This window comes from Oryzias melastigma, linkage group LG11, assembly GCF_002922805.2.
Source record: "Oryzias melastigma strain HK-1 linkage group LG11, ASM292280v2, whole genome shotgun sequence".
Classification (NCBI taxonomy): Eukaryota; Metazoa; Chordata; class Actinopteri; order Beloniformes; family Adrianichthyidae; genus Oryzias; species Oryzias melastigma.
In genome coordinates, this window is record NC_050522.1 from 1,494,515 (window position 1) to 1,518,068 (window position 23,554).

Here is a 23,554-nt window from a genome sequence, read left to right on the forward strand (position 1 = left end):
TGATGCATTTACGAAAAAACACACTTGAACTTGAAATATTAGTCTTTTAAAAATACTAAACAACTTGAGTAAAAGAAGTCCAACAAACGGAACAACAAACAAAACAGGTAATTACAGAACGGCTGCATTTGATGGAATCAAAAAGAATCCACTTTTGCAGAGGATCCAGAATCAGAATCATAACTTGGAATCACTGGGATTATGAATGAAACCATCAACAGTTCCTTACACTAGAACCAATTCCATTTAGTGATGTCTCAGTCATCATCATCAAACTTAATCTTCTTCCCCTGAAAGGCCAGGATTTGTCCCTGTTGCTCCTTTCTCCTCCTGCTGGCCTCCCAGGACGGATGGAGCGCTGGCTGAGAGGAGGACACGCCTCCAGGCTTTGTCTCCTGTTGCCGTGGAGCCTCCCGCCTGCCTCGCCCCACCCCTCTTTGGGAAGATGGAAACCCTCTGGTGTTTGATTCTGGCAAGCTCTTTCCTGGACAGGGCTTGCTGTATTTGTTAGATCCTTTCTCCTGCTTTTGATGGGGAAAATCTTTATCCGGACGACCACCGACTTTCTTCTGGCCCTTAAATTTACCAAACCCTTTTTGTTTGTCTTCGCCCCCACCTCCCTTCCTCCTGGCCAGGGAGGAGCAGAAAACAGACTGAAGAGAGGTGGTTTTGGGTTTTAGCCTGGACTCCAGCTCGTCCAGCTCCCTCTGGAGTTTGTCTCCACCCTCTGATGAGTCCTTTTTCCCTCCAGGCTCCTTCTCCACTTCATTCGTTTTTGGCTTTTTCCTTCTCTTCTTCAATTTGCTGACTTTTCCTAGAAAGAAGTCATCGTCGTCGCTGTCTTCAGACTGGGAAGACTGCTTGTAAAAACGTTCCTCCGTGCTGTCATCGAAGTATTCTTTTTCCTCGCCGCCTGCTGACTCGGCGTCGGTCTCGTCGTCCTCAGCTGTCCTCTGGGCCGGCGCGGCGGCAGACTGCAGATTAGAATCTTTTTCAGCAGATTTGCTGTCAGTGATTTTGGTAACGTCAGCACTGTGGACCGGCTCTGGTCCTACAATCAAAGACGGTTTTGTACTTTGAGCAGCAGCAGCAGCAGGTGATCCTTTTTCAGTTTTCTTTTCAGATTTTGCAGCATTTCTGTCATTCACATCTTTAATAGGCTCTTCTTCTTCTTCTTCTTCTTCTTCTTCTTCTTCTTCTTCTTCTTCTTCTTCTTCGCTGTCTGTGCCTTCCAAGGCACTACTTCCGGTTTTTTCCTCTTCTTCCTGATTCCTCACAGACTGCGGAGCCGCCTTCTGAACTTTCGCCTTGCCGCCTCCCTTGGAGCGCTCCACTTCGAAGGCCTTCACAGACATTTTGATGTCGTCGATCTTCTTGCTGAACTGTGGGTGGGTGGCGATGCGAGCGAGAGCTCGGTCAGTCATGCTGGACTTGGGGTTTTTGCACACCTGCTCAAAGTTGAGATTCTTCTGTAGAGCTGTCTTGGTGACCTGTCAATCAATGTCAAAGTCAATTCATTTCTTATCAGGTTCTTGTCTTTACAGTTTGCTGCTTAAAGTCCCATCCCAATCGTCTTTTGATTTATTTTCAAAGCGTCCGAGTGGATTTTAGACAAAATTAAAAGATAAAATAAAAACTGTCATTTTCTAAGACATTTTCTGCAGACCAGCAGGAGCTCATTAGAAATTCACCTCTGAGTTCTGACTCTTGATGGGAGTAAGCCTGTGCTGATCTCCCAGCATTCCTTTGTTTAGACACTTGGCATTCTGCTAGCTTTTTTGAATGTTTTGGCATTTACTAACATTTTGTAGGCTGTTTTGGAGTTTGACTAATATTTGGACTAATTTTGGCTTTTTTTAAAGCGTTTTTTAAGCTGTTTTGGATTTAAAGGGGCCATAACATGATTTTCTGAATCCTTTCAGAGTGAACTATATTCATATATATGATCATATATTACATTTGGACCACTAAGAAACATATCATTTATGAAATATTAGTTATTTTTCATGAGTTTTTTCCTACCCAGAAGTAAAACGACTCGGTTCTTGAAGCTCCGCCTGCCGCTGCGTGTGGCTGCAGTCCATTTAATGATGTCATCCCAGAGAAAGCATTATATCTGTATTTTTCCCACTAAGATAATCCAAACGTCTTCAAAGATGGATGCACATACGATATATTCATCTTTAGTAGGCCTGGCCATCTCTACACTGCTCTACAACACACACGGCTTCTGCACGGCTGTGCCGGACCGGAGGTTTGGGGGTCTTAAAGGAGCGACACGTCTAAAGTAACAAACACCAATTTGAGCTGGAATTTATTGAAGACAGGACACAACAGGAAGATATACGGTATTCTGCATCTAAAATGAAAGTTTTTTGTGCTAATCATCACTAGCACAGTGGAGAAATTGAGTGTTGTGTTAGTCTGGGGGCGGAGCTGTCAGAGCAGACTCTTCCTGGAGGGAGCTGTTGGCATCGATCTTACGTCAGCACATCGTTTTCGTGGGTATGGGAGGGGCTGCTGCAGACAGTGCAGGTTTTTACGCTTAAATGGAAGAACGGATCAAAATGCTGCTTTGGGGTTCTTTATAGGGAGGAATGAACAGTAAATTGCATTTAAATCCTCAAAAAGTATAATGTTCATGGTAGGGCTCCTTTAAGCTAATATTTACACGCTAGCTGTTTTGGTTAATTTAGTCTTTTTTCAGGTTTTTGGGCTATTTTAAAGTTTAGCTATTTTTCAGTTACATCCTAGCTGTTTTGGCTTACCTATTTATTGATTTTTATTTATCTAATTTGGTATTTAGCTAATATTTTCGCTGGCTATCAGCTTCAGCATTTTTCAGCTCTCAGCACTAGGATCTTCAGCAGCCAAATTCCGCTTACAGCATTCACACTAGCATTATCGCAGGTAATGCTATATATCTAGTTCATAACTATATTAAAAAGTTATGATTTTAGAGTTTTAAAAATGTTGTTTTATAATGTTTATCCTGTTCGGCTCATGACCTAAGGTGTGTTTTGGATTTTGGCCCCTTGTGTGATTGAGTTTGACGCCCCTGCTGTAAGTTGATGCATCAGTTTGTACGTATCAAACCACATTTTTAATCTGCTCCTTATTCAACATGATTAAAAGTTAAAATCATATTAGTTGTTATGTAAATGAAATTTGTTCATTTGACGCCTTCTCTAGGGGGGCGGCGGTTTCATCTCCCCAATCCAACCCCGTAATGCTAAGTGTCAAGCCCATTTTTAGAGTCTTTGTTATGACTTGGGCAGGATTTGAACTCACAACCTTCCAGTCTAAGGGTGGACGCTGAGCTGGTAATTTGAATATAAAACATACTCCGAAAAACTGTTTTAATCTTGATTTTCTTTATCTATGTCCTCCATCATGACTGAAATGCTACAAGAACATGTCAGAAACACAATTTTCATTGGAGTGGGACTTTAAGTGATGGATCTACTGACACAAACCCACCTGGTCTGGAGAAAGAGTCTTCATGATGTGGACCTCCTCCAACAGTCTGGCCGCTCTCCTCTGATGTCTCTCAATCTCAGCGTCTTTGCCCTTCTTCTTCTTCAGGGCAGCGATCTGACGTGCTAGTTTCCGGATGATCAAAGCCCGAACCCTCTTCACCTCCTTCCTCATCTTCACTACCTCATTATTCAGATTCAGGACCTGCTGGTGTTTCTCCTGAGCGTCTGTGCTCTGCAGTGTGTCTGCTGCCTCCTCCTCCTCTTCTTCTTCTTCATCATCACCTTTGCTAAATGGTTCTCCCTCTTCCACTTGCTTCTTCTCATCATCCTCCACTTCACTCGCTTTGTTCTTTTCCTGATCTTGGACAGGTGGCTCCATCTGCTCCTTGATATTTATCATCTGCTGAAGAAAAGCGACATTTGTGAGGCAGAAGATGTAATATTAAGAACACTTGACAGAACACTTTGGAATTGCCCTGACCTCCATCTTGTGCAAATGTATGGAAAGGGTTATTGTTGATGAATTGAGGTCTGAACTGACTGAAAAATTCGACCCTCTCCAGTTTGCGTACAGAGCTGCACGCAGTACGGAGGATGCCAGCCTCACACTCCTGGACAGAGTCACCAAACAACAGGACTCCAAGCTCCCAAATACAAGGATTTTATTCATGGACTTCTCATCTGCTTTTAACACTGTAAACAATAATACACTGCTGGAACATCTTTCTTCACTGCAGGTTCATAAAACGCTGATTTTATGGATCAGAGAGTTTTTATCTGACAGGCCTCAGAATGTGGTGATGAACAATGTTAGGTCCAGCCAAATGATTTTGAAAACGGGACTTCTCCAGGGCTGTGTATTGTCCCCAATTCTTTTTTCTGTGTACACAAACAGCATCTCCTGCGACACAGAAGGCCTGACCCTCCTGAAGTATGCAGATGATATGGCCCTTGTAGCACACGTGACAGACTCCCATGCCCTGGAAAAATACCAACAGCAGGTCAACACTCTGGTCTGCATGCCCACGCAGAACTCCCTGGAGCTGAACATCTCCAAAACAAAGGACCTGTGCGGCAGAGGCAGAAGGCATAACAGCCCAGAGGATCTTTTCCAACCTCTCGTGATCCAAGGCCAGCAGGTGGAGCAGGTAGACTCTTTTAAATACCTGGGGACAATAATGGACTGTAGCCTGTCTTTCGGACACCATGTGGATGCTGTTTACAAGAAAGCACAGCAACGCCTCCACCTTCTGAGGAAATTAAGATTTTTTAACATTAATAAGGACATTTTATCAATGGTGTACATTTCACTGGTGGAGTCCAACCTCACATTCAACATCGCTTCCTGGTTCAACTTTCTCACCCTTAAACAAAAACACACTCTCTCAAAAATAATCAATCAGGCCTCCAAAATCACTCAAACAGCTCAATCTCCTCTCAGTGACCTGTACAGGCGAGCAGTGATGAGGAAAGCCACCTCCATCACTGTGGACACTACCCACCCTCTCCATCACTCTTTCTCCTTGCTGTCATCAGGCAGGAGATACAGAACACCGTTGGCCAGGACAAACATCTACAAAAAATTATTTATCCCCAATGCAGTCACTCTGTTTGATTTTCAATAGCACTTTAATTGTATGCATGTGGATGGTGAATTATGTGATTTTTAGGATCTCTATGACTTTTGATTTTCTATATATTTATTAACTTTTTAGCTTTTTTAACTTTTATCAATTGAATCAAATTTATTGTCTTATGCCGTGTTGAAAGATGAATTTCTGTTCATTGAACAGACAATAAAGTCTATCTATCTATCGAAATTACTCAATAGATGTTAGGAGCTGCTGCTCCTGCTTAAAGCTCTAAACAGGTAATAACATGTAAACAATGGGCTCACAAATCAAGTGGATCTCTTAAGTTTATAAGAACGTTCTAAAGTTCGTCATTCCCTCACACGTGCTGCTTTGACCGTTAACAGTCACGCTCTTACGAGATTTTAACTAAAATTATTGTCCCACTTTCCCCTGATTGAACAGTGAGACCTAACAGGTAGAAGTCCGACAATAATTTTAAAAAAATCTCAAGAGATTTTCAACCATTTCGGCTGAAAACGTAAGGCTAAAAAACAAACGTGGCTCCACGGCGCGAGCGCTTTTTACTGTAGAAAAAGGCGGGGTAATCTGCGCGTCTCCGACAACAGACTTCAGAAATTAGAACAGAAGAAACATTCAGAAAATCTTACCGTTTATAAAACTAAAAATAACACCGTGAAGATAAATCAAAATCCAGGAATAAATCCTAACTAACAGAAGGCAGCCATGTTTTCGGCGTGCTTCCTACGCAGGCGTGACGTCATCACGTCAACCCCGCCACGCAGTGTGTCGTGAAAGGGGGAGGGCCTTCGGCTGGACTGTGTTTATTTATTTCTTTGTTTCATGTGGATAAAACAACAACAGTGGCGGATAATTAAAAAAAGCGGGAACGTGGCGGGGAGCGGATGACGTTTTCAGCCTCGACCGTCGCCGCGAGCTCTCAGGCGGACCACCGGGGGGGAGGATGAAGCGGCGCAATGCGGACTGCAGCAAACTCCGACGGCCGTTAAAACGGAACCGAATCACCGAGGGTATATATAGCAGGTACAAAAAAAGGGGGCTGGAGGGGGGGCCTTATTGTGTAACAATGGCGGCTCTGTGTGAATGTGTCAGAGCGCTGCTGTCAGCCTCCATTCGGTTTGATTTAGTTCGTTTCTGACATTAATAAAGGACGGAATTGTCATATTTATTGACGGGCCCGGGTTGACGGGACCGTTAAACCGCCGCTAGCTTGTCAAATTCTTTTATTTTGGGGGGTCATTCAGCCAACAGCGTGCAGGGGTTGGTTTGCTGCTGTGACTGTATGAGTTCTCTCATATTGTCAGTGGTTCAGAGGCGAGGTTTGTGTTTCTTGAAGAAGGCGCTCGGCGGTGTTTGGGAGGCGCGCGCCGATAACCCGCGCGCTCCGTGCTTTGTCTCGTGCTTAAACCATATACAGTCTATGGCTGAAACGCCTCTAGAGTTTGACCCGCTCCTGCTTTCACCACGCCTCCTGCTATTTCAGCAGGTGGAATACTTCCTTTAAAGTTTAAATCTCACAGGAAAACCATACAACGCCTCCTATTATGATCCACTATTTCCATTGATCCCAATTAACTCATAGATTGGGTTAAATCGTTTCAAATGGATCCTATTTACATTTACATTTTTTTTACACTTGTGAGTAAATAATCATTTTTTGTTTTTGTTTTCCACTGAACAAACAGGTTTCCTATTGTTTTTTAAGATAATAATTTGGGCTGGGTAGATAAAATCGATTAATTGATTTGAATCAATTTAAGCTTAATTGATCGCTAACTGATTCATAAAACAAAGCGATTTAGCAAATAAAGCTAAAGTCTGCTAACTTGATGCTAACGTTTAATGGAGTTTCCCATAGGATGGCTAATGCTAACACTTGGTCGATATAAACATATATTTCTGACTAAATTAACATCTCTAAAAACTCACAGGCATGGATTTCCCAAACTCTTTTAAGGAAATATTTTTTAAAGTAACCATCTGTGGTCTAGTGTTGTTTTTGCTCATACTTTCTTCTTCTTCTTGAGAAAAAGTGTAATACTATAGCACAATCGCCACCTAGTGTCCAAACTGAAACACCCTCCAGGAGAAGAAGAACAATGTTTACAATGTTAATGATCTGAACATTTTTGTTCAAACTTCTCCTTCTCCTGCTATTAACAATCTCATTATTTCACTGATACATTTTACAATATGTGAACTTCAGAATCTACTGGAATGATCGTGTTAACGGTTGAAAAATTACAGTATGTTAAAGATTTTATGTTTAAATGTCACCATGTCAGGTGTTAAAACAAGGATCCCCAAACTACGGCCCGCGGGCCGGATGCTGCCCACCTGCACATTTGGCCCGGCCCCTGAACAATATCACAGACGCATGTTTTTTTTTTTTCCTCTTCCCCAATTTGGCTTTGAGATTGTTTGCTAACACTGCTAGCAAAATTGTGTTTTGCTAACAGGGTTCTCTGTTAGCAAAACAGTGTTTTGCTAACAGAGAACCCTGTTAGCATCAATTGCAGACAAAAATGCTTACAGGAAACACTGTTAGCATCAATTGTATACTGGACTGCTAACAGAAAACACTGCTAGCATAATTCACAGACTAAACTGCAAACAGAAAACAGTGTTTGCATCAATCACCGACACAATGGCTAACAGAAAACCCTTTTAGCATCAATTGCAGACAGAACTGCTATAAGAAAACACTTTTTCTGTTAGCCTAAAAACTGACCCTAGCCTCACATCAGTGAAGAAAAAAGTTATGTGGCCCTCATGAGAAAAAGTTTGGGTACCCCTGTCTTAAAGAGTCAAAAACTCACTTTTTCCTCCCAGCACGTTTTTGTACCTGAAGTTCCTGGTGGTGTGGATCTTGGTTCTGCTGGCTGACTTTGTCCTGGAGTTCCGGTTCGAGTACCTGTGGCCCTTCTGGCTCTTCATCCGAAGTGTCTACGACTCCTTCCGCTATCAGGGGCTGGTGAGATCCCCCTTTCTGCTGTCAGACGATCCTGGCGCTCTCAGGAAAGATACTTAACTCTTCGTCTCTTCTCTCCATTTACAGGCCTTCTCTGTCTTCTTTGTGTGTGTGGCATTCACGTCAGACATCATCTGCCTCCTCTTCATCCCCGTCCAGTGGTTGTTTTTTGCTGCTAGCACCTATGTTTGGGTCCAGTATGTTTGGCATACAGGTTAGCCCAAGAGCTAAAAGATTGTTTCTTTAAAACAGTTGTCAACTTTCTTCAACACTTCTTAAGAGTTGTTGTCTTTGACCCCTGTAGAGAGAGGAGTCTGTTTACCCACGGTGTCCCTGTGGATCCTGTTTGTTTACATCGAAGCTGCCATACGCTTTAAAGATCTGAAGAATTTTCACGTGGATCTTTGTCGACCATTCGCCGCTCATTGGTATTCGTGGTTTAAAGCTGCACCTTTTGTCCTCTAAAAAGCATCCTGTTCCTGTCCGAGCTAACCCCAGCATGTGCCTCTCCTCCTGCCCAGCATCGGCTACCCCGTGGTGACTCTGGGATTTGGCTTTAAGAGCTACGTGAGCTATAAGATGCGGCTGAGGAAGCAGAAGGAAGTGCAAAAGGAGAACGACTTCTACATGCAGCTGCTGCAGCAGGCGTTACCGCCGGAGCAGCAGATGCTGCAGAGACAAGAGCGAGAAGCCGAAGAAGGTAAGACGCAGGAGCACTGGAGAAGCAGACGTCCTGCAGCCTGCACACTTCAGTCTGATGCAGATGAGTTCACAGCCAAAGGGCTTTTGTGTGTTTTTATGGTCACCAGCAACCACTCTGAACCGGCCAACTCGACTCGCGTTAACTTTCAATGAAAAGTCAATGCAAATGCACGCAAGCCAGAAGAGACCCTTTTCACACGACGTACATAAAAGAGCGAATGTGCAGAGTGACTTCTGGTGTATGAGTTTAGAACGGCAAAGCTGACAACTGAACGCTGTTTACAGACATTTTACTTAAATAATGAAAGGTAACCAAACCAAATGTAACAATTTTATACAATATTTATTTTCTAAATGTCCTTCCTGGTTGTATTGTTTTCCCTCTTAGATCAAATACGGCTGGGAATCACTGGGTACCTCACAATACGATACGCGATACATGGCTCACGATATCGATAATATCGCGATACTGCGATAATTGGTAAAAATGCTCTCTAATAACTAGCATTATATAGAAGAACATGTTTTTTGGGAAAATACGTCCCCATTTATGTTTTTTAGCTTAAACACAATCATAATAAACAACTTTTCTTATTTTGTGCAACAAATTTTAGACAATTTTGTGCAACATTGCTGAAATCAGTAATACTATGTCTTTGACGAGCATTGACTACAACCAAATTGGAATTATCTGTCAAATTTAATGTTAACAATAGTAAACATGATCAGCAGTGACACTAACAGAGCAAAAATTAAATAAGTCAAGTGGCGACAGCTATCTACCTCAAAAAGAATGTCACACCAAAGGATGATGAATATAATGTTTTACAGCCTCTGTCAAAATTGACCTAATTTTCTGTGCACTTTTCCCTCACTTGAAAAGGGCTGAGCATCCAAAATTGAAGGCTGATTCACTCAGACTGTCACTTGAGATTAGGAAGTAAGCGATTACAGTCATTCTAGCGCTCAGACAAAGTCACTTCTTACCGGCTGGATCTCCTACAGATGGAGGATAAATGCTGACAGGTAGACATGCTTCACACACACGCTACAGAGCCTGTATCTCACCGGTGCTTCTCCCGAATGAGCGCATGCATCGCTATCAAATGTCCGACGCAGCGCGGCCATCTACTCAATAGTTCCGGCGCGCGACACAGACGCTCAGCGCTACAACCTCTTCAAATGAAAATATAATATCGATACTTGGTGAGAACCCATCGAAAATCGATCAAAGTACTAAATATCGTGATATATCGCAGTATCGATATTTTGGCACACCCCTAAGATCAAATGTCAATGTTTTCTGCCGTCACTCTGAAAAGGGTCTACTCCTGGATTCTGCGTCTGGAATGTGTGTGATTGCGCGTTGCCATGCAAATTTTTAAGTCGGATCTACGTACAAACCAGGCATGCATTGAGCGCGCTGAGTGTTCATGCCGGTTGAAGATTTTCACACAGTAACCTAACACTGTAACCAATCAGCAGGTGTGTGTGCACCATAACCCTCGTGCTTTCTTATAAGGTCCAGATGACCCCACCCTCATGTTGATGTGTGATCCCTTCCATGACAAACGTGGACAGGATTCTGTGTGTGCCACGGACACCTGTGAAGATAAAAAAATACATAAAAAAAAAGAACTTCAACGCGCTGTCTTGTGGGATCCAGATGACCCACTTTAATGTATGGAGCTAAATTGGGGCCAGAATTATTTGAAACCCAAATAAGACAAATTGAAAAAAATATTGGTGTTTGGCCCCAAAAAATTAGAATGTCAGAAACTTTTTGTTATTCTAAACTAAACCTAAATATTTTCACCTTCCAATGTTCTGTTTTTTAGGTTTCAAAACTCAAAATTTAAATTTCAAAACTTTTTTTCAGTTTCAACATTTTTTTTTTACTTTAAACTCTTTTTTTCCCCCTTTTTTTCGTTTTCAAACATGAAAAAATTAGTTTAAAAACTTTTGGCCCTGTTGGGGCGGGGCTAACATGAAGGACCAATCGAATTCGATGAGGGTTTTAACTTCATTCCCGGTGCATTCACTCACTCTGAGAACCGTGATAATTACGGTCAGTTAAAAACTGCCGCAATGGGCCGATACCTTCCCTAACTGTGATGTAACGCATACAAGATCACAACACCTCTGAAAAAGGATGAAGCTTCAATCTGAATGAGCTGAACTGGTGAACCTGATCATTGTTGTCTGTCCTTGGACTAATTCTGCTTCACAACGAGCAGAGATCAGCAGAACATCTCCACCTGGTTCCACAGTAATGATGAACTCTGGCTGACCTTGCTGGGAGCCAAACAAACACAACTGGTGCTTCACTAACTTTGGATCTTTGATGCTGCTGTTTAGCTGAAGGTGTTCAGGATTTTCTGCAGCTCTCATCCTGAAAAGCAGGTGGCATCAGAACTGGAGGGGTCCTGGAAACAGTTTTTGTTTAGCTTTGAAGTTCTGCAATGCTCTCATAGATTTGTTTGTTTGTCCGACCTTACTCAGCATATTTCAGTGTTCACTTGTAAAGTTTGACTTGTCCTTGATTGCTTTCATCCAGCTGCTGTAGCCAAAGGGAGCTCAGAGGTGGAGCCCACAGTGGTATCCCAGAACGGAGGACCGCCTGGAAAGAAGAGCTCCTCTCTTCTGCTCCCAGAACTGGAGTACAGGGAGAAAGGGAGGGACAGTACTACCAAGGAGCGGGATGGCAAAAAGCCAAGCCTGCTAGGAATCAATAACAACAATATCATACATGCACTGGACTCCAACCTGCAGGAGGCGGAGTATATAGAGAACTACGTCGGAGCAAAGAGACTGAACACGGAGCTGGCAGGAGACATGGATGGCTCCACTCACTCCAGCCACAAAGACGAAATGGGGAAAAACTACAAAAACACCAGTGGAACCAGCAACTCCTCTCCACAGAATCACAGCTCTGCAAACGGCAGCCTCCCCGCCAGCTCCTCGGCCAATAAGAGCGAGAAGAAGCAGAAGGGGGCGGGGAAAGGCCAAAGGGACCCAGTGGAGAACTGCATCCCCAACAACCAGCTGGGCAAGCCAGACGCCCTTGTGCGGTATGGAACGTGTTTCAGTCATTCTCTCTGATTTTAGCGGCACCAGCTGTAGAAGGGTTTACACCACATGTCAAAGTCGAGGCCCGGGGGCCGGGTACGGCCCTCAAGATCATTATATTTTATTATTAATGGCCCGATGTTATCTAGAGCTCATTTATAACTATATATAATTTTGACAAAATATATTTTTATGGAGAGAAAAATATTAAAGTTATTTAAGGTTTAAGTTGATTTATTCTGGAATAATATTCCTGCTTTTTATTATTCATAATTATTTTAAAAAGTTACATTGTTCAAGTTTTAAAAATTGCATTCTGCTAGCTTTTTGGACTTTTTTTGGCATTTACTAAGATTTTTTAGGATATTTGGAGTTTAGCTAATATTTCAGTGACAAGCTAACATTTCTGCTTCATGCTAGCTGCCTTTTTTTAGTTTGTTTAGGCTGTTTTGGAGTTTAGCTATTATTTCAGCTACATGCTAGCTGTTTTAGCTAATTTAGGCTTTTTTCCATTTTTTTAGGTTATTTTGAAGTTTAACTAATATTTTAGCTGGCTATTAACTTAATCGTTTTCAGCTATCAGTTTTAGCATTTTCAGCTATTAATTTCAGCATCTTCAGCTATCAGCACTAGCATCTTCAGCGGCCAAATTCAGCTTACAGCATTCACAGTAGCATTATCACAGGTAATTATATATATTTAGTTCATAATTATGTTGAAAAGTTACATTTTAAAGTTTAAAAATGTTGTTTTAGAGTGTTCAATAAATGTTTATCCTGTTCGGCCCGCGACCTAAGGTGTGTTTTGGATTTTGGCCCCTTGTGTGATTGAGTTTGACACCCCTGATTTACACCGAGGTCTTCCTCACGGTGTCCTCTGTGTCTTAAAGGCTGGAGCAAGATGTGAAGCGTCTGAAGACGGATCTTCAGGCCAACCGGCAGCTGGAGTCAGAGCTGCGCAGTCAGCTGTCCTCTCTGAGCAGCCAGGACCGCAGCCTCCGCTCTGAACTGGGCCAGCTGCGCCAGGAGAACGAGCTCCTTCAGAACAAGTGGGTGTCTCCAGGTGGTTCCTTGTTTGTCCTCAGAAATGGGTTTAGAGGAGAACACAGCTGTCTGTGCTTCAGGCTCCACAGTGCAGTCCAGGCCAAGCAGAAGGACAAGCAGACCATCTCGCAGCTGGAAAAGAGGCTGAAGGTGGAGCAGGAGGCCCGAGCTCTGGCTGAAAAGCAGCTGGCAGAGGAGAGGAAGAGGAAGAAGATGGAGGAGGCCACCGCTGCCAGAGCAGTGGCTTTGGCTGCTGCTACAAGGTGACAGTCTGAACTTGTCCTGACGGTGACTCCTGCTCTCATCAGCTGTCAGTAACAAAGCTGTTCTCTGCCATCTGACTCAGAGTGGAGTCCACAGACTCGCTTCGCGGTCGGATCAGAGAGCTGGAGACGGACTGCAAGAAGCTGAGCATGGACATGAAGCTGAAGGAAGAGCAGATCAGAGACCTGGAAGGGAGGTGTCAGGTGAGTCTGAGCACGCACCGCGCTCCATCGCTCTGAGCAGAGTGGAGTCTGACCCAGTCTGTTTCCTTCTGCCCCGCCCAGGAGCTCCACAAGTACAAGGAGAATGAGAAGGACACTGAGGTGCTGATGTCAGCGCTGTCAGCCATGCAGGAGAAGACCCAGCACCTGGAGAACAGCCTCAGCGCCGAGACCAGGATCAAACTGGACCTCTTTTCTGCACTGGGAGACGCCAAGAGGCAGCTGGAGATAGCACAAGGTAGAGGATGGTGATGCTGTGGGCCGCTCTGTAAACATTCACTGTGTCAATGCTTTACAGCATTCACACTACAGTGATCCTCCTGCTCATTTCTGTACGGTTTTGACCACGTAAAAACTCAATCACACTTTCAGCGATTTCAGCAATCTTGGTATTAAAACGTTCAGCTCGTTCAGGACATTACTGCTTGGACTTTTGGTATTTAGAAACTTGATAGTTTTTATTGAGCAAACTATGACCCATAGGAAATAGATGAGAAAGTCTTCAATTTAAATTATTTTAAGTAGATTAGCAAGAAGTCTTTAAATATATTTATGGGTTATGTTTTCATCTTTTATAGTAATTATTAAATCATTTTGAGTTTAGCTAATATTTTAGCAACATGCTAACGTTTTTATCTAATTTGTTATCTACTGGGGTTTTTAGGCTAATTTGGAGTTTAGTTTCTATTTTAGCAACACGCTAATGTTTTAACTAATTTAGTCCACTTAGGATTTTAAGGCTATTTTGTAGTTTACCTAGTATTTAAGCAATAATCTACTAGGGTTTTATAGGCTACGTTGTAGTTTAGCTGCTATTTTAGCAACATCCTAGCTTTCTCGGCTAATTTGTTATCTACAGAGGTTTTATAGGCTAATTTAAAGTTTAGCTTCTATTTTAGCAAAATGCTAGCATTTTTGACTAATTTAGTTTACTGAGGAATTTTAGGTTATTTTGGAGTTTTGCTTGAAATTAAGCAACAAGCTAGTTTTTTGGCTAATTTGTTATCTACTGAGGTTTTACTTTGGAGTTTAGCTCATATTTAAGTTGCATTTTTAGGAAATCCCTTCAGCAGTTAAAATAAATTGTGTCACCATTTTCAGTAAAAAGCTTCAGCATCTTCAGCGACTACTTTCAGCAAAAAGCATTGATACCAGCATTAGTGCAGGTAATGAAACTTTTCTTGTTATCTTTGCTTTACTGGCTGGGCCACATTTGAAAGCATAAAGATCTTCAGCAACAGCAGGGAATCAGCTCTGCTCCTTCTGGAACTCTAGGTTACCAGGGTAAGTGAGGAGGAACAACTGGAAATCCATTAGCGTGGTAGATCTTCAGGACCAAGTTTGCCATACTGTAAACCACTTGTGTCAAAGTCGAGGTCCGGGGGCCGGATCTGGCCCTCCGGGTAATTCTATCCGGCCCTCCAGATCATTTTATCTTATTGTTATTAATGGACAGATGTTATCTTTCGCTTATACTAATTTTGACCAAATACATTTTTATGGAGAGTAAAATATTAAAACTTATTTGAGGTTTAAGTTGATTTATTATGGATAATATTCCTGCATGTTTATTATTCATAATTATGATAAAAAGTAACATTTTTAAAGTTTTAAAAATTTGCATTCTGCTAGCTTCTTGGACTATTTTGACATTTACTAAAAATGTTTTAGGCTATTTTGGAGTTTCGCTAAATTTTCAGCTATATGCTAGCTGTTTTGACTAACCTAAGTTTTTTTGTTTGTTTTTTAGGCTAATATGGCATTTAGCTAATATTTTAGCTGGCTATCAACTCCAACTTTTTCAGCCATCAGTTTCAGCGTTTTTAACTATCAATTTCAGCATCTTCAGCTATCAGCACTAGCATATTCATTTGTCAAATTCAGCTTACAGCATTCACACTAGCATTATCGCAGGTAATGCTATACAGTATATATAGTTCATAATTATAAAGTTGTGCTTTTACATTTTTGAGGATGTAGTTTTAGAGTGTTCAATAAATGTTTCTCCTGTTCGACCTAAGGTGTGTTTTGGAGTCTGGCCCCCTGTGCGATTGACTTTGACACCCCTGCTGTGTTGTCTAACAGAAAGAAACCCATTCTCTGTTCTGTGTCTTGCAGGTCAGATCCACCAGAGGGAGCAGGAGATCGCAGAGCTGAAGCAGAAGATCGCCGAGGTGATGGCGGTCATGCCCAGTCTCTCCTACTCGTCAGACGGGGGCAACCTCAGCCCCGTCACCCCCCACTACTCCTCTAAGTTCATGGACAACAGCCCCTCTACGCTGGATCCAAACGCCTCCGTCTACCAGCCCCTCAAGAAGTGACCAGCAGACGCTCTCCCGTCAGACTCGTCTCCAGTCCGGGTTACTTTTAAGGTCACAGGCCCCTGCTGACCTTTTGCACTTATCAGACACAGACGTACAACTCCGCCATATGTGTTGTTATGGATCTTTTTTGTGGAGGGTTTTCTTATTGAAACTATTTATTTAAAAGGGATTGTAAAGGATCAGAAGAGTCGGCCAAATGTTTACCAGAGAGCGATCATTCATCACTTCATGCCTCCTTTTACAGCCTGTAAATCAGTGCAGGGACTCCCAGGTGGAGGAGGGGAACCCATCGTAGGAAGATCGGCAGAATGGAAGAGCGGCTCGAATGTAAAACACTTCCAGTTTTCTGTCAGCATCGCCTCAGGTCACTGATAGTTTTGAACCGACAGTTCCTCAGACGTTCAGAGCCCGCTGGAGTCCTCCAGCCCCCCCAGGAATGGAGAATCTCACACGGTTTGATTGTGTAGAGCGCTACATTGGAACTGGCACTGCCTAAACACTGCATCAGTTCTCCTCTTTCTGGACCAAATTTGGCCATATTTGTTGCTGGATGTCTTGATGTCGAGGCAACTGCTCGTTGCCATCATTTTCAGATCTTACAGTGCCTTGCATTTTCTCTTTTTAAGACTCATAAATACATCTCAAATTAAAGGATATCCAGGAAGCGATTCTCTAGATTCCTGACATTCATTCATTTTCTCGTGTCAGTGTTAAAGGGGAGAGTCACGTCTGATTTTTTTTTTTTTTGGTTGACTCAGGCTGAAGTCTGGTGTGGTTCAAATCCCAGTGACGGTTTTTATTTGCCAAACACCAGCCTACCTGACGGCCTCCCTTCAGACTGGTTATGTACAGGAACCCACTGAGGAATGTTTTCTTTATTCAAGCGTTCGGTGTCCCTCCGTCCTCGGGTGGATGTAGCTGGCGCGATAGCCCAATGCCACTGGAGCATTTTCAGACGTTTACACGGTCCGGACGACCGCTGGACTGACGGTGCAGTTGCACTCCTATTTATTTGTTACAGACTTGATTTGTGGCACTTGGTTGATATTTGTCATCCTGTTTTGTTGTGTTTTTCTAGGAAAGATTTTGTGAATGTTGTGTTTCGGGAACAAAGGCACCCCCTCCCTCATGAAGAAGAAAGGAGGGGGCGGGGGTACATGGTGACTTCAGTTCTCCAGTTTCTGTAGAAGGAAGAAAAAGGAAAGTTCTTTGTTTGATATTATGGCTCCACCAAGTTTCTTTTCTTTAAGTGACGGTGGGCGTGTCACACGGTTCACTTTGATCCTCACCATTAAAGAAGGTTTTGTCGGTTGCTTCAGAATCTGTTGAGTCTCATGTTTGCTTTCCCCAACCTGGCCACACGAGGGCGCTTTCATGTTCTTACCATTGACAGGACATTATTATAGAGAAGGAATCAAAATCAAGGAATCAATCGCTGACTTTTATCAGATGACAAACTTGTCCCTCTGATGTGGCATTCAGTGCTGCTCGTAGCATTTTGACTTAAACCAAAGCATGCTGCGTTCAGTGCCTGTATGAGCAAATATTCACCTGTGTGAGTGAAATGAACAAAAACAGATTTTTTTTGGGTAAGTATCAGTAGAAACAAAATGCAGGAAAAACTTTTATTTTTATTTTTAATAGTTTCTCACTAAAAAAAATATGTTTATTTTGTCAATATTAATAAAAAAAGTTTTTATTAAAGTATCAAGAATAATAGGATATGAAACAAGGTTTTTTTATGTTTTAATTAGTAGCTCTATTCCCACTCCAGAACAATATTTTTATTTTGGCTGGATTCATAACATTTTTTTAAGCATGAACAATAATATGACACGGAACAAACGTTTTGTTTTTAATAGTTTCTCACTCAAGAAAAATGTGTTTATTTTGTCTTTATTAATTAAAAAGAATATATTACAGTATAAAATAAGGATATGGAACAAACTTTTTCATTAATTTTTTAATAGTTTCTGACTCAAGAAAAATGTGTTTATTTTGTCTTCATTATTTTAGAAAAGTTGTTTTTTTATTTTAAAGTATCAATAAAAATAGGACACAGAACAACCTTTTTCTTTTTAATAGTAGCTCCAGCATCATCAAAGAACAATTATTTTATTTCTTTTCTTCTTTTTTAGTATTAATAATAGTAAGATGCGAAACAAATGTTTCCCCCCATTTTAATAGTAGCTCTTTTCTCACTCAAGAAAAAATATTTTTTCTGGATTAATTTAAAAAATATATTTGTTAGCATCAATACGATACTGAACAAACTTTGTTAGTTTTAATAGTAGCTTTATTCTCATTCAAGATTTTCTTTTATTTTCTCTGCATTAATTAAAAAGAAAAAAAGTTTATTTTTTTTATTTAATTTTTTTTAAACACCGCGCGTCACGTGACAAGCGATCGGAGTGAAGTCCGGGATTTCGGACTGACCTGGAAGGCACCACCGTTCGTCTCGCGGCATCAGCAGTCCGTTCAACTCCAGCTCGGGAGAGCGCCGACTCCGCTACTCAAACCCGACATGGAAGCCCTGAGGGAGGCTGGCAGGGCGCTGATCCGGAGTCCCAGTGCGGCCAAGCAGTCGTGGAGCGCAGGCAGACACAGAAGTAAGAAACTTTCTGTTCTTTTTCATTTATTTACCCGCTACAGCTGAGCGGATCAGCTGAAAACTTTATGCTTCTGCTGCAGTAAAGTCATAAGAACAGTTCTTTGTTTTTTAAAGTTCAAAGTTTTTATTATGTTAGATTCTCAGACATCATGTTGATGTGATGATGATGTTTTGACACCACCTTTCACCTGCAACCACAGGACAGGTCACACTGTGAGTGCGCATGCGTGGTAGCCTCCTGGCATCACTTGGAGGGTATAGAGTCAAATGTAAACAAACCCTCTTGTCTTGTTTTCATGTCACTGACAGGTTCATTCTCTGAAATATTTCTACTCATTTTATCATGTTTGAAGTTGGACTTCTATGATCATATTTAGCTTGGATTGTATTTTATTTTAATTAATGTCTGTTTTTTATTTGTTTTTAAAGCTGCACTTTCACTTTAAGTCTCTTTTTCCTTTAACACAGGGTTAGGGTTAGGAGTGTCAAACTCAATCACACAAGGGGCCAAAATCCAAAACACACCTTAGGTCGCGGGCCAAACAGGATAAACATTTATTGACCACTCTAAAACTACATTTTAAAACTGTAAACCATAACTTTTTAACATAATTACGAACTAGATATATAGCATTATTTGCGATAATGCTAGTGTGAATATTGTAAGCTGAATTTGGCTGTTAAAGATGCTAGTGCTGATAGCTGAAGATGCTAAAATTGATAGCTAAAAAGGCTGATGCTGATAGCCAGCTAAATTATAAGCTAAATGCCATATTAGCCTAAAAAACTAAAAATAACTAGCATGTAGCTAAAAAAATAGCTAAACTTAAAAATAGCCTAAAAAACTGAAAAAAGCCTAAACTAACTAAAATAGCTAGCATGTAGTTGAAATATTAGTTAAACTCCAAACAGCCTATAAAAACAAGGCTAAATTACCCAAAACAGCTAGCATGTAGCTGAAATATTAGCTAAACTGCAAAACAGCCTAAAAGAAAAAAAAAAGAAGAAGAAGCTTTTCTCGTCAAGCCGTCTTTTTTCTCGAGGAGCCGGAATGACCTTAATCGTGTTAACAATGAAAAAATCACAGTAAATCAAAGAACATAAACACTGGGGCTGTTAAAGGGTTAATTTCTTACTACAAGTATTAGATCATTTCACAGAGTTCACCTACATCCATTTGAACTTCTTGAGAAGTTTTTTGCTCCATGTGTACATATCAGCTAGTTAAAATGTTGTAACGGGACCTTAAAGAAACAGATTTGAGTTGCACTAATACACGTGTTGATTTTGTGGTATTCTTACAGTAAACGTAGTCTAAAATTGTTTAAATCTAAAGTTACGTGTCATTTCCAATACGTATTCAAACTATGCAGCAGTGGATGCAGTTTATTTTTCTGTTTTGATATATTTTTGTTTGTGTAAGAGCAGAACTGATGATGTTGGATTCATTCAAATCAGAGGGACACAAACGGACCAGGAGTCTGCTGAAAAAACATAGGGGGAGCTTGTATCTCAGTGTACTTATAGGAAATGGTATTAAATGACCAGTTAATTCTGGTTTCCTCTAAATTAAGCCTCGCTTCCACTGAGTGGTTTGTGTGTAGTCCGCTAAAGTTTTATTGTCGTGCGATGACTCGGAAAGCAACAACAACGGAGGTCATCCAGCAGCTCCTCTTTACTTGCTTTACTTTTTGTACATCGTGTATAACAGGAATTTCATGTCGTCTGAAAGAAGACTGCGGGTGGCTAAGAAGAATGAAGAGTAAAGAGGAAACAGAAATGCTAGCTTAGCGCTATACTGGTGCTTTCTAATGTTGTCACTTTCTGCCAATCAGCGGCTGGCCTCATCGACTCCGCCCCAACCGTCCCGTCCTGTTTTTGTATGGATGGGGGCCCTCAAGAGGTATGGGTCGGAACTGACTGTTTTACGATGGAAACACTCAAAATTCCGGATTGAACCGAGTCGCGTACCGTACCGGACTGTTCAGTGGGAATATGGCTTAATTCTCCTGTCAGAAATCCTGTCTGTAGGAAGGCAGGTGTCTCCTGGAAGGGTTTTTTTTCCAGACGGATCACAGTGATGATGACCGTTTTCAATGGACACAAAAATCCTGGCTGGTGACGGTCATGAACACGGCTTAAGAAAGCCAAATTGGAACTATGTTACTCGCACTGGTTTTTTTACTCTTTTATTCAGAAATTAGGACCAAAGAGTTTTGCGACACTTTAGTACATGTGTCAAAGTCAAGGCCCGGGGGCCAGATCCGGCCCTCCGGGAAATTCTATCCGACCCTCCAGATCATTTTAGTTTATTGTTATTAATGTTATTATAATGTTAATAAATTCTAACTTGTATAATTTTGACAAAATATATTTTAATGGAGGGTAAAATATTGAAAGTTATTTAAGGTTTAAATTGATTTATTCTGGAATAATATTCCTGCATTTTTATTATTCATAGTTATGTTAAAAAGTTACTGTTTTAAAGTTTTAAAAATTTAGTTTTGGCACAAATATCTCGCATGGGTGTGTGTTAAAAGTCAAACACGCTGGGACTCCCCAAAATTTTCTGTAAAACTCTTTTACAGAAGAAAGTTGAACCTACGAGTAAGGATTTTTTTTTCAACACAGTCTAACAAGTTGTTTTTTTCCCCATAACCTCAAGTTAAATCTTGTGTGTGTGTGGTTTTTCTTCACATTATAACATTTTTACATACAAGTTAAGGTTTTTGTCATGCAAGTTTCCACATTGTATTCCACAAGTACACCTTTTTGTCACATGTTCATCTTTTTCCTGCAACTTTACGTTCACTTTTACATTGGTGTGAATTAAACTTATCTGTGGTTCTAGCTGGTGTGCATATTATTTAAGACTTTATGTTTTGGCACATATTTACCTTCATAACTTTCACCTCTGGTTGCAATTCAAATCTCGTGGGTTGTGACTCATATCTCGTGGGTCGTGGCTGAAATATTGTGGGTTGCAATTCAAATCTTGTCGGTCCTGACTCAAATCTTGTGGGTCATGACTCAAATCTCATCGGTCGCGACTCAAATCTCGTCCGTCGTGACTCAAATCTCGTCGGTCGTGACTCAAATATTGGGGTTTGCAACTCAAATCTTGTGGGTCGTGACTCAAATCTTGTGGGTCGTGACTCAAATCTTGTGGGTTGAAACTCAAATCTTGTGGGTTGTGACTCAAATCTTGTGGGTCGTGACTCAAATCTTGTGGGTCGTGACTCAAATCTTGTGGGTCGGGACTCAAACCTCGTGGTTCATGACTCAAATCTCGTGGGTCATTACTCAAATCTCGTGGACCATGACTCAAATCTTGTGGGTTGAAACTCAAATCTTGTGGGTCGGGACTCAAATCTTGTGGGTCGGGACTCAAATCTCCTGGGTCGTGGCTCAAATCTCATGGTTTGGACCAAGTCTTGTGGGTCATAGCCCAAATCCCGTGGGTCACGACTCAAATCTCGTGGGTCATGACTCAAATCTCGTGGGTCATTACTCAAATCTCGTGGACCATGACTCAAATCTCGTGAGTCATGACCCAAATCTTATGGGTCGTGACTCAAATCTTGTGGGTCGCAACTCAAGTCTCTTGGATTGCAACTCAAATCTCGTGGGTCGTGACTCAATTCTTGTGGGTTGTACTGTATAATAGAGCTGGGCGATATGACGATAAAAAACCGTCTTACGATCTCCAAAGTTGACGATCTGTCATTTTTGAGAGATCGTTTTATCGCGATCTTCTACGAAAAGCTGCAAGAGCGAGAAGGCAAAAGCTTGTTGACAGCTGTGACTTTAAATCCGAGCTGCTGCTCCTTCTCCTCCTCCCCCTTCTCCTCCTCCCCCTCCTCCTCCTCCCCGGTGTGTTTTTCTTATTTGAAAGTCACGTGCGCCGTCATTATGAATCGAGTCTTCTCGAGTAATGAATGACGGAGGTCCGAAAAAGTAACAAAGGAGACGCAGTGTTTTGCAATCGAATTCAAAAACCTTGACAACAAATAATCCGATGGAGAGGAATCATCACAGGACAGGAATCGCAGTTTAATAGAGAGAAATCAGGCTGGGAACCGTGAACTGTGTGCTAAAGTGGGTGCTAGCAACTCTTGAGAGACATGCTAGTTTGGTTCTTTGATGTATGTTTTTATTAATGTTTCGTGTTTTTAAACATAGCAGATGTTAATTGCACGTATTTATGTTCAACCTGGACAAAAACTGATGGTAATTCATGTAGGAAACACGTAAAATGTTCGGTCAAGATGCACGGTGCTGCATTGTTTTGCTAGCTCGCTAGCTACTGTAAGAGCCTAAATCTTATCGTCAGTAAGTGTAAGTGAGTTTGGACATAATTTTCTTAATCCGTGGCCGTGATCAGTGACCATGAGCATCACTGTTGAGCTTTTTTCTTGGTCGTTCGGACCGAATAAAAGCCCAGCTAGAATAAACAGCGCTAATGCTAACGCTAGCTTTCTGCTCAGTGACATAAACACAGCAGAGAGCAGATGTTAGTGCAGGAGCTGTGGATGTAAACTTTTTAAAACATTTACTGCTATTATCTCTGTGTTTGAATCCTAACAGTTTGGCAGATGTATTTGATGTTATCATCCAAGTTTAAAAATGTTTTTGTATCAGTTAAAGATGCTAGCTGGAGCCTTTTTCTCAAAGTACAACGAAATCGTCTATTTGAAGGTAAATTCTGAAGAATTTGATATTTATTTACCATGTATGTAATCCAAAAATAATAAAAGTTTTATTTTCATTTGAAAATGTGGTAAAGGGTGTTTTTGTTATTATTATTATTTAGCACTTTAAGCTGTTTTTAATAGAGAAAGGACTTTACTAAACTTTATAAGTCATTCATGCTATAAACTTCATCAATTTCCCTCATTTCTGGTCTTGGGTGACAATCATTTACAAGCTCTGTTTTATGGATTTTAGCTCAGAGGCAAAACAAAAACTAACTGATATTTAGAAGCTGTTCATTTGACAGCAATGCATTACCTGTAGCAGTAGAAGACGCAATTCTTGCACTATTTACAGATTAATCTTAATAGATAATAACTATTTAATTCAAATAAATAAAAATATATTCAAAAATGTGTTTACTTCTTTCAACTAAAATCATTATAATTAAATTTTTGCCAATTTGAATTGAAATTGAATTCAAAAATCGTGATAAAATCAAAATCGTGAAATAAAATTTAAAAATCTTGATTTTATTTTTTTGCCATATCGCCCAGCCCTACTG

At 41.1% G+C, this 23,554-nt stretch overlaps 3 protein-coding genes across 7 annotated transcripts in view; 2 read left to right on the forward strand and 1 right to left on the reverse strand.

Moving 5' to 3' along the window:
* Nucleotides 1-106: 106 nt before the first annotated feature.
* srfbp1 (serum response factor binding protein 1) lies at nt 107-5,868 on the reverse strand. 3 transcript variants are annotated; one of them, XM_024257854.2, is made up of 4 exons: nt 5,722-5,848; nt 4,982-5,052; nt 3,481-3,879; nt 107-1,490 (listed from the first exon to the last, which is right to left on the reverse strand). In XM_024257854.2, exons 2-4 carry the CDS (start codon nt 4,988-4,990, stop codon nt 258-260), a joined length of 1,641 nt encoding a protein of 546 aa, XP_024113622.1. In that variant the 5' UTR covers nt 4,991-5,052; nt 5,722-5,848; the 3' UTR covers nt 107-257. The 3 variants fall into 3 exon arrangements, with proteins under 3 accessions (XP_024113622.1, XP_024113624.1, XP_024113625.1); XM_024257856.2 differs by lacking the exon at nt 4,982-5,052 and having other exon boundaries at nt 5,722-5,868; XM_024257857.2 differs by lacking the exon at nt 4,982-5,052 and having other exon boundaries at nt 3,481-3,882; nt 5,722-5,821.
* Nucleotides 5,869-5,887: 19 nt separating this feature from the next.
* On the forward strand, nt 5,888-17,007 carry maco1a (macoilin 1a). 2 transcript variants are annotated; one of them, XR_002917317.2, is made up of 12 exons: nt 5,888-6,115; nt 7,925-8,066; nt 8,151-8,277; nt 8,368-8,491; nt 8,585-8,763; nt 11,323-11,836; nt 12,724-12,882; nt 12,958-13,140; nt 13,224-13,344; nt 13,426-13,600; nt 15,481-16,676; nt 16,765-17,007. XR_002917317.2 is itself a non-coding variant. In XM_024257852.2 (11 exons), the coding sequence occupies exons 1-11, from the start codon at nt 6,036-6,038 to the stop codon at nt 15,681-15,683; spliced, it is 2,007 nt and encodes a 668-aa protein (XP_024113620.1). In that variant the 5' UTR covers nt 5,888-6,035; the 3' UTR covers nt 15,684-17,007. The 2 variants fall into 2 exon arrangements, 1 of the variants encoding a protein (XP_024113620.1); XM_024257852.2 differs by having other exon boundaries at nt 15,481-17,007.
* Nucleotides 17,008-18,090: 1,083 nt separating this feature from the next.
* ldlrap1a (low density lipoprotein receptor adaptor protein 1a) overlaps nt 18,091-23,554 on the forward strand; it is a 25,235-nt gene continuing 19,771 nt past the window's right edge. The window contains exon 1 of one of the 2 annotated variants that reach the window (XM_024257963.2): nt 18,091-18,295. In XM_024257963.2, coding sequence (XP_024113731.1) covers nt 18,211-18,295 — 85 coding nt within the window. In that variant the 5' untranslated portion in view covers nt 18,091-18,210. The remainder of the gene's footprint in view (nt 18,296-23,554) is intronic. The other variant, XM_024257962.2, reaches the window with a different exon arrangement.